This window comes from Populus trichocarpa, chromosome 12 (assembly GCF_000002775.5).
Source record: "Populus trichocarpa isolate Nisqually-1 chromosome 12, P.trichocarpa_v4.1, whole genome shotgun sequence".
Lineage (NCBI taxonomy): Eukaryota > Viridiplantae > Streptophyta > Magnoliopsida > Malpighiales > Salicaceae > Populus > Populus trichocarpa.
Window position 1 is genome coordinate 9,819,396 of NC_037296.2, and position 12,168 is coordinate 9,831,563.

Here is a 12,168-nt window from a genome sequence, read left to right on the forward strand (position 1 = left end):
TTATATAAAAAAATTCTAATAATTGTTTCACAAATCTACTAAAAAACATAAAAATAATATAACACTCACATGTTACCATGAGGAATTATTTGACATTGTCATATAAAAAACATTATGACATTTCTTTGATAATGTTCGGTAAAAACTTGATTTGACTTGAAAAAATATTTCAACATAGATGTTATTTTTTTTTACATTGAGATGACGACATTTTGGATTGACCTGGGTTAAATTACATTAACTTATCAAACCCATAACTCGGGTCATAAACCTAATTTTTTTAAAAAAATATTATTTTTCACTTGATTATATAATAAAAAAATAGAAGCTTTCAGAAACCTAACCAATGAAATAAAAAAAAGATTATGATGTGTTATAAAAAAAAAAAAGAAGAAGCATTTGCTAATATTATAGAAGCATTAATAAAATAATATCTCAAATATATTCTTAACTAATTTAAGAATTTAATAAAATAATATATCTAATATATTTTAAATTAATTAATTTTAAAGTAATTAAATATAAATTGAAAAAAAAACCAAAAAGGTAAAAGCAGGTCATGCGCTTGGCAAACTTGGGTGGCCTCACTTGCATGGTCCATTAAAATAAGGCTCGCTCCTCCAAGCCCTTTTTTTTCCCTTTTAAGCGAACAATGCATTGTCTGCCCATTATCTCCTAGAAGGAAATACTGCTCCCTACAAGATTTGATCATGTGACTTGCACTATTGCCATGTGTGCCTCAATCGACCGAACTATGATTTGGAATTGTTATAATACAATTAAAGAAATATATTAAAGTGCTTCATTATTGATATAAATAGTAAAATATTATAAGAAACCCAGTTTTTTTTAGAGTCTTTAGGTAATTAATAACAAATTCCAACAGAATAAAATTTATTTTTCTCTCACTCTAAACATAAATATAAAATCAACTCGGAGCTTGATCTAATCTAAAACCTAAAGTAATATAATTTTTTATTTTTTTAAAATTTATAAAATGATATCATTTTAATTAAAAAAATACTAACCCGTTTCGGTTAGATTTCAAGTTGAATCATTGAATTTACCTACAAGCCGAGCTGAAAATTATAATATTACTCTAAGCCCTAGGCAGGCTAATAAGGTTTCAATTTTATTTTTGATCAACACATTAAAAATATTTTTAAAAAAAGAAATTACCGCATTGCCAAAAAATTATTTTTTTGCTGACCACTAGTTAAATGCATTTTGCATGGGATTTTAGTATGCTTTATTGGTTATTATTATTTATATGCATAACATTTACTAATATTAATATTAATAATAATATTTGAAACCTAAAATAATTATTATGTACAATTTTTATTAAAAAAAGTCAAAGTGTATCGATTATTATAACACTACCTAAAAGAATAACAGAACCAGACCACCAATTGACGTTGTCTTAAATCTTGCTTAATATACAGGTCTATATTTATTAAAAAAAGAAGTAAAAGAGAACCCACAAATTTCTAATCAAACGGCTATCATTTCCTTGTCTCAAAAATCACAGCAAACAGAGTATAATCGGACGGTGAACAGTCCCTTGAACAACATCATCATCATATTACAACAAATTTCCACCATTCAAAATTACGGAAATCCCCTCCATATCTTCTTCTCTTTAACGCACACTAACTATTCGACGAGACTCATCAGATCTAAAATTCCCTTCTAATAATAAAGAGAGAGCTCCAAAACAAAGCAAGACAAAACAGAAACCCTCTCCCTCGATCTACCTCCCTCTCCCTCTCCCTCTCCCTGTGAAACAAAAGAAATCTACACTCTCACTTAAATTTTGCAAATTGCAGATGCGATTCCGTTTCTCTTGATCAGATCTAAAGGTAAATATCCCTTCAATCTCATTTACTAATACGATTCATTCAGGTCTCTATTTTATTCGATTCGAATTCGATTTCTTAATGTGATCTCTCACTTCGCAATCAGATCTAACTCAATTTCTCTATCGTACCATTGGAAACTCATTTCTTCTTTAGATCTGTTTTGATTTGGTTTGATGAAATATACTTTGGAATTAGGTTTTTCCTTTTTTGCCTTTTTTATTGTTTTAGTGAGTATGGTGGTGATGACATTGGCTTGTTACTTATTTGATTGATTTGATGATGTGTATAGTAGTAGTTTTTCCGGTGGTTTGAAGAAGATGTTGACCAAGTTTGAGACCAAGAGTAATAGAGTGAAGGGGCTGAGTTTCCACAGTAAGAGACCATGGATCCTTGCTAGTCTCCACAGTGGTGTGATCCAGCTATGGGACTATCGTATGGGCACTCTCATCGATCGCTTTGATGAGCATGATGGCCCTGTTCGTGGTGTTCATTTCCATAAATCTCAACCTCTTTTTGTCTCTGGAGGTAATGAACTCGTTTTCTCTCATTTTATGCAATGTCTTGGTGGTTTTTGATTGATTATCATAATGATTGGTTCAATTATGTTTGTTTTGTTTTTTAATTTATTTTAAATTACGATAGATCTGCTTGTGATTTTATGGAATTATTATACTCTCCCTGTAAGGTGGAAGTAAGATCCAGGTACTGGATTTAGGATTGTGATTGGATGAAAGATGTAATTTTTCTGTACTGATAGAGTATAATGCTGTATCTTAGATTAAAACAGTTGTGATTTTCCATCCTTCTGAAATGGGCATTGGTATTTATATTCAGGTTTCCTTCCCTTCCCCCCACCTCACAATGATATATGTTGATTGTATTTGAAAGTGGGTAGATATCATATGCTTAAAACCTATCATCAGAGATTCAAGTAGGATTAACGCCTAGTCCTGTGTTAGAACGACTGAGAGACATTGCTGTTCTTCCCTTTGCTTCTGTGAAAAGGATGCTTATGTCTATAAATTGATGACCAGGTGATGATTACAAGATTAAAGTCTGGAACTACAAATTGCATAGGTGTCTGTTTACACTTCTTGGACATCTTGATTACATTCGTACCGTGCAGTTTCATCATGAATACCCATGGATCGTGAGTGCCAGTGATGATCAGACCATCCGCATTTGGAACTGGCAGTCTCGTACTTGCATTTCTGTGTTGACAGGACACAATCATTATGTGATGTGTGCCTCATTCCACCCTAAAGAAGACCTTGTTGTTTCTGCATCTCTGGATCAGACTGTTCGTGTTTGGGATATTGGTGCTTTGAGAAAAAAGACGGTGTCCCCTGCTGATGACATCATGAGGCTTACACAGATGAACACTGATCTTTTTGGTGGTGTTGATGCTGTTGTTAAGTATGTTTTGGAGGGCCATGACAGAGGAGTCAACTGGGCTGCATTCCACCCAACACTACCTTTGATTGTCTCAGGAGCAGATGATCGCCAAGTAAAGTTGTGGCGCATGAATGGTAAGTTATCAACTATCAATTACTGCTTTTTTACTTGCATCAGGATTTATATCTCTTCCATTCTTATTAGACGTCCATATCAATCTACTAAGCAGTTTGCTGTGGTTAGAGGATTTGTAGTTAAATTCTATTTTGATAGCTGAAATTGTGACCACCTAGCACCTTCTATTTCTTTCTGTGCATCGCTTGGGATAAACTCATGAAATTAGATGTTTTGTTTGTCTTGTTTTCAGACACAAAGGCCTGGGAAGTGGACACGTTAAGAGGACACATGAACAATGTGTCATGTGTTATGTTCCATGCCAAGCAGGATATAATTGTATCAAATTCAGAGGATAAAAGCATTCGTGTCTGGGATGTAACTAAACGAACTGGTGTTCAAACTTTCCGTCGAGAACATGACCGATTCTGGATCCTTGCATCTCATCCTGAGATGAATCTTCTGGCTGCAGGTCATGACAGTGGCATGATTGTCTTTAAGTTAGAGAGAGAAAGGCCTGCTTTTGCTTTAAGTGGTGATTCTTTGTTCTATACTAAAGATCGCTTTTTACGGTTTTTTGAGTTTTCAACTCAAAGAGATACACAAGTAATTCCCATCCGACGACCTGGCACCACAAGCCTGAATCAAAGTCCAAGAACTCTTTCGTACAGTCCTACAGAAAATGCTGTTCTTATCTGCTCGGATGTGGATGGAGGATCTTATGAGTTATATGTCATTCCTAAAGACAGCATTGCTAGGGGTGATGCTGTGCCAGAGGCAAAGAGAGGTGCTGGTGGATCTGCTGTCTTTGTGGCTCGGAATAGGTTTGCTGTGCTTGATAAGAGCAGCAATCAAGTCCTAGTTAAGAACCTCAAGAATGAAGTTGTCAAAAAGAGTGGTCTTCCTATCAGTTGTGATGCTATATTCTATGCTGGGACAGGTAACTTGCTTTGCAGGGCAGAGGATAGGGTGGTCATATTTGATCTCCAGCAGAGGCTTGTTCTCGGGGAGTTGCAGACACCTTTTGTCAAGTATGTTGTTTGGTCCAATGACATGGAAAGTGTTGCCTTGCTAAGCAAACATGCCATCATCATTGCTAGCAAGAAGCTTGTCCACCAATGCACCCTCCATGAAACAATCCGTGTAAAGAGTGGAGCTTGGGATGATAATGGTGTTTTCATTTACACAACTTTAAATCATATCAAATACTGCCTGCCTAATGGAGATAGTGGTATAATTAGAACCCTTGATGTCCCAATATATATCACTAAGATTTCTGGAAATACTATCTTTTGCTTAGATCGGGATGGGAAGAATAAGCCTATTGTTATTGATGCTACAGAATACATCTTTAAACTGTCTCTGCTGAAGAAGAGATATGATCATGTTATGAGCATGATAAGGAACTCACAGCTTTGTGGTCAGGCAATGATTGCTTATTTGCAACAGAAGGGGTTCCCAGAAGTCGCTCTGCATTTTGTGAAAGATGAGAGAACTAGGTTTAATTTGGCTTTAGAGAGTGGAAATATTCAGATTGCTGTGGCTTCAGCAAAGGAAATTGATGAGAAAGACCACTGGTATAGGTTGGGGGTTGAAGCTCTTCGCCAAGGGAATGCAGGTATAGTTGAATATGCCTACCAGAGGACAAAAAATTTTGAGAGGTTATCTTTCCTTTATCTCATAACTGGTAATTTAGAAAAGCTGTCCAAGATGCTTAGAATTGCTGAAGTTAAGAATGATGTCATGGGTCAGTTTCACAATGCCTTGTACCTGGGTGATGTCAGAGAACGTGTTAAGATCTTGGAGAATGCTGGCCATCTGCCACTTGCTTATGCCGCAGCTAAGGTCCATGGGCTGGAGGATGTTGTGGAACGTCTAGCAGCTGAGTTGGGAGATGATATTCCATCTTTTCCCAAGGGTAAAGAACCATCCCTTCTGATGCCCCCAGCCCCTATTATGTGTGGTGGTGATTGGCCTCTTCTGAGAGTCATGAAAGGTATATTTGAAGGTGGGCTGGATAATATGGTCAGAGGTGGTGCTGATGAGGATGAAGAAGAAGCTGCTGATGGTGATTGGGGCGAGGAACTGGACATGGTCGACGCGGTTGGTTTACAAAATGGGGATGTCACCGCAATTTTGGAGGATGGGGAAGCAGCTGAAGAAAATGAAGAGGAGGAGGGAGGATGGGACCTTGAAGATCTGGAGCTACCTCCCGAGGCAGACACGCCAAGGGCTTCTGTGAGTGCCCGCTCATCAGTTTTTGTTGCTCCAACTCCTGGTATGCCTGTAAGCCAGATTTGGATTCAGAGATCTTCACTTGCTGCTGAACACGCCGCGGCTGGCAATTTCGACACTGCCATGCGACTACTCAACAGGCAACTTGGAATTAAAAACTTTGTGCCTTTAAAACCCATGTTTCTTGATCTTCACTCAGGCAGCCATACCTATTTACGTGCATTTTCATCTACCCCAGTGATTTCACTGGCTGTTGAACGGGGATGGAACAAGTCTGCTAGCCCCAATGTTAGGGCCCCTCCAGCTCTGGTTTTCGACTTCTCTCAATTGGAAGAGAAGCTTAAGGCTGGTTACAAAGCCACGACAGCTGGGAAATTTACCGAGGCACTTAAACTCTTTCTTAGCATTCTTCACACAATTCCTCTGATAGTTGTTGACTCGAGGAGGGAAGTTGATGAAGTCAAGGAATTGATTATTATAGTCAAAGAGTATGTTTTGGGTCTGCAAATGGAGCTCAAGAGGAGGGAGATGAAAGACAATCCAGTACGCCAACAAGAGCTTGCTGCCTACTTCACACACTGCAACCTGCAAGCTCCTCACTTGAGGCTTGCGCTTCAAAATGCAATGACTGTCTGCTTCAAGAATAAGAACCTTGCTACGGCAGCTAACTTTGCCAGACGGCTATTGGAGACAAACCCCCCGAATGAGAACCAGGCAAGGTCTGCCAGGCAAGTATTGGCAGCTTCAGAGAGGAATATGACAGATGCTGCTCAGCTGAACTATGATTTTAGAAATCCTTTTGTGGTATGTGGTGCAACATATGTTCCAATTTATCGAGGACAAAAGGATGTCTCTTGCCCGTATTGTGGTTCCCGATTTGTACCAAGCCATGAAGGGCAGCTGTGTACTGTTTGTGATCTTGCAGTAGTTGGGGCAGATGCTTCAGGGTTGCTCTGTTCTCCTTCCCAGATACGATGATCAAGAAGCTGAAAATGGAGCATTTTTTCAATCATTTTTCACCTCATCCTACTGGCAGCGGGAAACATAATCTCCCTTTGTTTCATGTTGCAGGTAAAAAGGTAAGAGATACTGTAGAAGAGTTTAAGCTTCGAATGATTTGCTTGTGCTGTCTACTTTTTTCTGCCTATCTCTTTGTTTTCTTTGTTTAGTTGATTATGCTTTTAAATGTAATAAACAACTTGAAAATTTTGACTTGGGCTATTCTTGTTAGTTGTTCATAGACAAGAATAGTCAGGGCCCTTTGTTAAATTAGTATAGGCAGGACAAATTACATGTCAGATGCCATTTGGCAAATTTGCTTATTTCTATTGTTGAATTTGGTTTTGGCAGTACCATATGGTGGTCTAAAATTATTCCCTGTGAAATCTCTGCTTCATTCTGTAGTTGCTGCAGAAATTTTGCCATAACTTTACATGGTGGCTGAGTTGTTTGTAGAAATGAATTTCTTTCTTGGATTGGAAGGTAAAGAGGTAATGATGACCAGTCACCATGGTAGCTTTGTTGGAATCTTGGTTTTGAACAAACCATCTCTGACACATGATAAATGTAGTCCAACGTATTTGTGCTGGCTACGGAATTAATTCTTTTTCATGATCTGGGTGAGAATCCTAATTTGGGCTTCTTCTAACTTGAATCTAGTCTGGTCGGAGCAACTTCTGATTTGATAGACGTGGTGGCTTACTGTGTTTGATGCGAAAAAGAGAGCCTGTAAGACATCCCCTTCATTTTTCATGTCTTCTGCAAAATAGTGCTCTCCTTGGTGTGTAGGTTATTATTTATTAATGATGCCGCAGTAGGGTAGCTAGCATGTGGATAGGTGGGTTTTTCAGCCCTTTTCGTTTCTTTTTCCTAGTTGATTCTAGAATAGTTACACTTATAATTAGGCCTGTTCATGGTTCGGTTCGGTTCGAACTATAAAAACTAACCGAATCAAGTAACTTATATTTTTTAAAATTCAAACCGAACCGAATTCCGGTTCCAACCGGTTCGGTTCGGTTCGGTAGAATCCAGTTTTGTAGCTAAAAAACCGGGAAACCTAATCATTGAATTAATGGGTTTTTTTGACTTTTTTTTAATGAGTTTAGATTAAATTGGGCTGTTAAATTTTCTTGTTACGCTAAATTTATAGGCTTTTTAATCAAAACTTTTTAAAATGTTCTAATTTGATTAATTTTGTTATAAGCTTTTTAATGAAATTAAAATATTAAATTTTTTTTGAAATGTTTATAGTAACAATAAATTTGAAATGTTCTATCTTACTATCTTTAATATGCAAAGAAATAAGCTATGAAAATTCAAATCAATGCAATATGCAAGATGCATGATCAAATTTAGGCACCTCAAATTAAAAGAGGTGTTCACACTAAAAACAATTTACATTAGCAAATAGATACATTAGCAAATAACAACCAGTAATAAATTATCATAAACATCTGGCATAATTTGAAGAAAAAAATCCGACACCAGCACTACAACAACATCCAAAACTTCCAGTAACAACAAAAGCCAAAAAATACAGTAAGGATAATGCTATAAAGAAACACTAGCAAAGTAGCACCATATTATAGTTCCACTATTAAAAAAATTAGCAATGCAAAATTTTAAAAGGAATTAATAAGGCAAAGTAAATTAATTATCCAAAACAGTTATATTCCAGGATTGCACTAAATTTTCAATATAACTTACAAAACAATTAGTTGAGATTTTTAAATTTTCACCAAATTCTACAAAAAAATAAATTAAAATGTTAGATTAAACATGTGCAAATAAATGATATTAAAAAATAATACATTTAAATTTGTAAAAGAAATTACCTGACTCAATCATCTCAGAATTTTCAATATAATCCATGAAGTTTTTTATGTTGATTGGAATTGATGCTAAACTCAACCAATTTTGACAACAAATAGTGCTTGCACTGTCGATGGAGATAAAGAGCTTCGAAATGGATATAAAATACAACCACCAGTACTGAAAGTTGCTTCAGAAACAACTGTAGATATCAGAATAGCTAACACGTGTTGTGCCACCTTAGAAAGAATCTTGTATTTTGTAGCATTACATCCCCACCAACCCAAAATATCTAATTTAAAATCATTAGGATCTTCACAGTCATCACTCAAATACCTCTTAACCTCATTTTTTTTTTGACACTGCCTTCTTTCTTTAAATATTTTTTGAATTGAGAAGCTAAGTCATCCAACATATCATCATTTACTACCATTAAATCAACATTAACATTTTCATTTATACTAGTTCCAACACTATGAACAACCTTAACATTCTCATCAACATTCATATAATGCTCAAACAATCTTAGCAAAGTATCTTTAACCTTAATTGTAAAATTTTCAGCCTCTTCAACATCATACAATCTTCCAAAACAAAATCTCATATACTTCAATTTGAAACGTGGATCTAAAACAACAACCACATACAACAAAAAGTTTTGTGTATCTTGATCCCCCCAATATTTTTTATACTTTGCCATCATATTCCCATTTTATTTACATAAACATCTTCACTTCTACAAAGTTGAGATATGCTTGTGTGCATGGAAATCAATTCTTGAAAAAAAGAATTAGATGTCACATACAACGAGCCAGAAAATTTCAATGTAACCGTGTAAAATAGTTTCAAGAACTTGACAAAAGATCTAGCCTTTTCTCAATCTTCTAAAGCAGGAGGACCTAAGTTTTTTTGTTTTCCTTTTGTATCAACCTCAAAGTAACTCAAATACCTAGGATTGGTTTCTTCTAACCTCATAAAAACCACATCAAATTTATCAGCCACATCTAGCATCATATATGTAGAGTTCCATCTAGTTGCAACATCCAAGCAAACAAATTTTTTACTCCTAATTTTCAACCTCTCCGCACATTGGTTAAAAACAAGTTGTCTAGAAGGAGAAGATCTAACAAACCTCACTGCATTTCTAATCTTAACAACTGAATCATCAATATCTTTCAATCCCGCACATACAATAAGATTAACAATATGTGCACAACATCTAACATGCATGAAGTCATTTGACAACATATTAGTTGCCCAATTACTTGATACTCTCTTTAAATATTTTATTGTCAAATTATTTGAACTTGCATTGTCTACTGTAACTGTTAAAATGTTATCAATTTCCCATTCCAACAAACAACTCTTAATTGCTTGGTCAATTGTTTCACCTTTATGATTAGAAACTTGACAAAAGTTTAGAATTCTTTTATTGAAGTTCCAACCTTCATCAATCCAATGGGCAGTCAAACACATATAATTAATATTTTGGATTAATGTTCAAGTATCGGTTGTTAAACATACACGTTGATCTTTAAGAGCTTTCTTTAATTTTTCCTTCTCAACTACATAAATTTCAAACAATCTCTTCAAATCGTCAAACGAGAAGGAACATCAAATCTAGGTTGCATTACTTGACAAAATGATTTAAATCCTTGGTTTTCAACAAAGTTAAAAGGTAGCTCATCAAGTATAATCATTTTTCATAGGGCTTTCCTACACTCTTCATAACTATAACTCACCGCCTTAATAGTCACCATATTTTCAGTGTTGCTATTTGTACTAGAAGTAGCAACTGAAACTGGAATTGGAATAGGGAAAGAATTGGGTTTCGAACTTGAAGGATTTGATTCAATTGGTGTAGGATCTTCCCGATTATCAATATGAAATTAAGAAACCAACAACAACATCAATCAAACAATTATTTTCAGCTATGTAGATACATTTTGCAATATATGCAATACATACAGAAATGGCCTAAGATTGTCTTGCCTACTATTCTGTCAATTAATGCAATACATACAGAAAACCTATGATACATTTGCAATACATGCAGATGCAATACATGCAGAAATAGCCTAAGATTGCCTTGCCTACTATTCTGCTAGTTAATGCAAAAGCAAGAAAAAAAGCCTATGATACATTTTGCAATACATACGGAATATGCCAATATTTTGCAATAATATATATACATATTTTATCAAATTCGCAATCAAATTAATTAGAAGCAATATGCCAATACATACATATTTTTTTTATCAACAGTAAACAAAAGACTAATAATTTAGCATGAAATTGAAACGTATATTTACATCTGGAAAAGGAAATGCAACAGTCAACAAAATGGAAAACATGTATTGCTTCTGTTAACTAAACAAAACATCAACAAAACAGAACAAGATATGAATTTAAGCTTAAAATCACAGGGGTAGCAGTAGGGACTAGCCATTAACAGTCTCTCAACAATTAATCTATATCGCTATTACAGAACTTCTAAAGCAATTAATCTATATCGCTTCTGTTGCTCATTAATCTATAGTCACAAAAGCAACTAAAGCTTAACAACCCATGATATTTATCACGTTATCCAAACTAAAGCAATTAAAGCAACAGTCAACGCTCAACAGATTATTTGAAATCTAAAGCAATATATACGGAATAAAAGAAGTATGTAACATAAATTTACCTTTCAACAGTCAACATATGGAATTAAACGCTGAAGCTTGAAAGATGGAGACAGGAAAGATGAAGATAAAGATGGAATAGACTTAGAATAAACTTTCAAACCCACTAAACAAAGAATCAAAGATGAAGATGGAATTTACCTTGCTGTCGTTGTTAAAATGAAGACGCTTGAAAGATGGAGACGGTTTCTGAGAAAGATGAAGATGAAGATGGAATAGACTTAAAATAGACTTTCAAACCCACGAAACAAAGAATCAAAGAAGATGGAATTTACCTTGTTGTCGTTGCTTAAATGAAGACGGTTTCTGGGAAAGGAAGATTGGGAATTAATTATCGAGGAAGATTAAGAATTTCTGTTGGAAGTGGGAAGGAAGGAGACAACTTTGTGAGATGAGAATGAGATGTCAGGGAGGGAGGCCGATTAGGTTAACTTAACTATTTATACTGCTTTTTTTTTAATTGTTTAATGGGTCCGGTTCGGTTTGGCCCGGTTTCAGGGTCAAACCGAAACCGAACCGGACCTGTTAACATTTATGGTTTTTTAAATCAGTTTAATCGGTTTTTCATTTCGGTTCGGTTTTTTCGGTTAATTTTTCTTTGATTTTATCGGTTAATCGGTTATTTTGAACACCCCTATTTATAATTACAAAGAGACCGGGAAAACATTGTAGCTTTCTACACAAAGCGTTATTCAATTGTTGTCCTTTTTTTTTCCTTCCATTTATTTTTCTTAACACTATGTTATCTAGGATTTGCATCTAATAATTTGTTTTGATTATATTGCTATGAGCTTTTTATGGTATAAAAAAAGTTCTAACAATAAACTAATGTTTGATTTGACAAAATAGATTTTAATTTTATAATTTAAAACAAATTGAAATTAAAAAAACCAAATTTGAAATTGAAATAAACAGAAAAGCCGTTTTTTTCTTTTTATTTTTTAACTGTTCATGAGGCGTGGGTTTTGACGTTTTAGTTCTCAAAGTTTTTTATTTTTATTTTTTATCCCTATTTATTGAGGTTCTAACTATTTAGTCCTACACTTTAATTTTTTTAATTTTTATGT

The 12,168-nt window shown here is 34.9% G+C and overlaps 1 protein-coding gene across 2 annotated transcripts; it reads left to right on the top strand.

Annotated features, from left to right (window-relative positions):
- The first annotated feature begins 1,653 nt into the window (after positions 1–1,653).
- On the top strand, positions 1,654–6,961 carry LOC7484772 (coatomer subunit alpha-1). Of its 2 annotated transcripts, none has more exons than XM_002317977.4 (4): positions 1,654–1,862; positions 2,152–2,387; positions 2,897–3,391; positions 3,625–6,961. In XM_002317977.4, the coding sequence occupies exons 2-4, from the start codon at positions 2,180–2,182 to the stop codon at positions 6,582–6,584; spliced, it is 3,663 nt and encodes a 1,220-aa protein (XP_002318013.1). In that variant the 5' UTR covers positions 1,654–1,862; positions 2,152–2,179; the 3' UTR covers positions 6,585–6,961. The 2 variants fall into 2 exon arrangements, with proteins under 2 accessions (XP_002318013.1, XP_024438535.1); XM_024582767.2 differs by having other exon boundaries at positions 2,155–2,387.
- The last annotated feature ends 5,207 nt before the right edge of the window (positions 6,962–12,168 follow it).

Excerpts from the sequence above, each read along its gene's own strand:
- LOC7484772 (XM_002317977.4), top strand. The coding sequence starts at position 2,180 with ATGTTGACCAAGTTTGAGACCAAGAGTAATAGAGTGAAGGGGCTGAGT. Across the intron at positions 2,388-2,896 it reads ACCTCTTTTTGTCTCTGGAG|GTGATGATTACAAGATTAAA; the intron begins GTAATGAACTCG and ends ATTGATGACCAG. Across the intron at positions 3,392-3,624 it reads AAAGTTGTGGCGCATGAATG|ACACAAAGGCCTGGGAAGTG; the intron begins GTAAGTTATCAA and ends TCTTGTTTTCAG.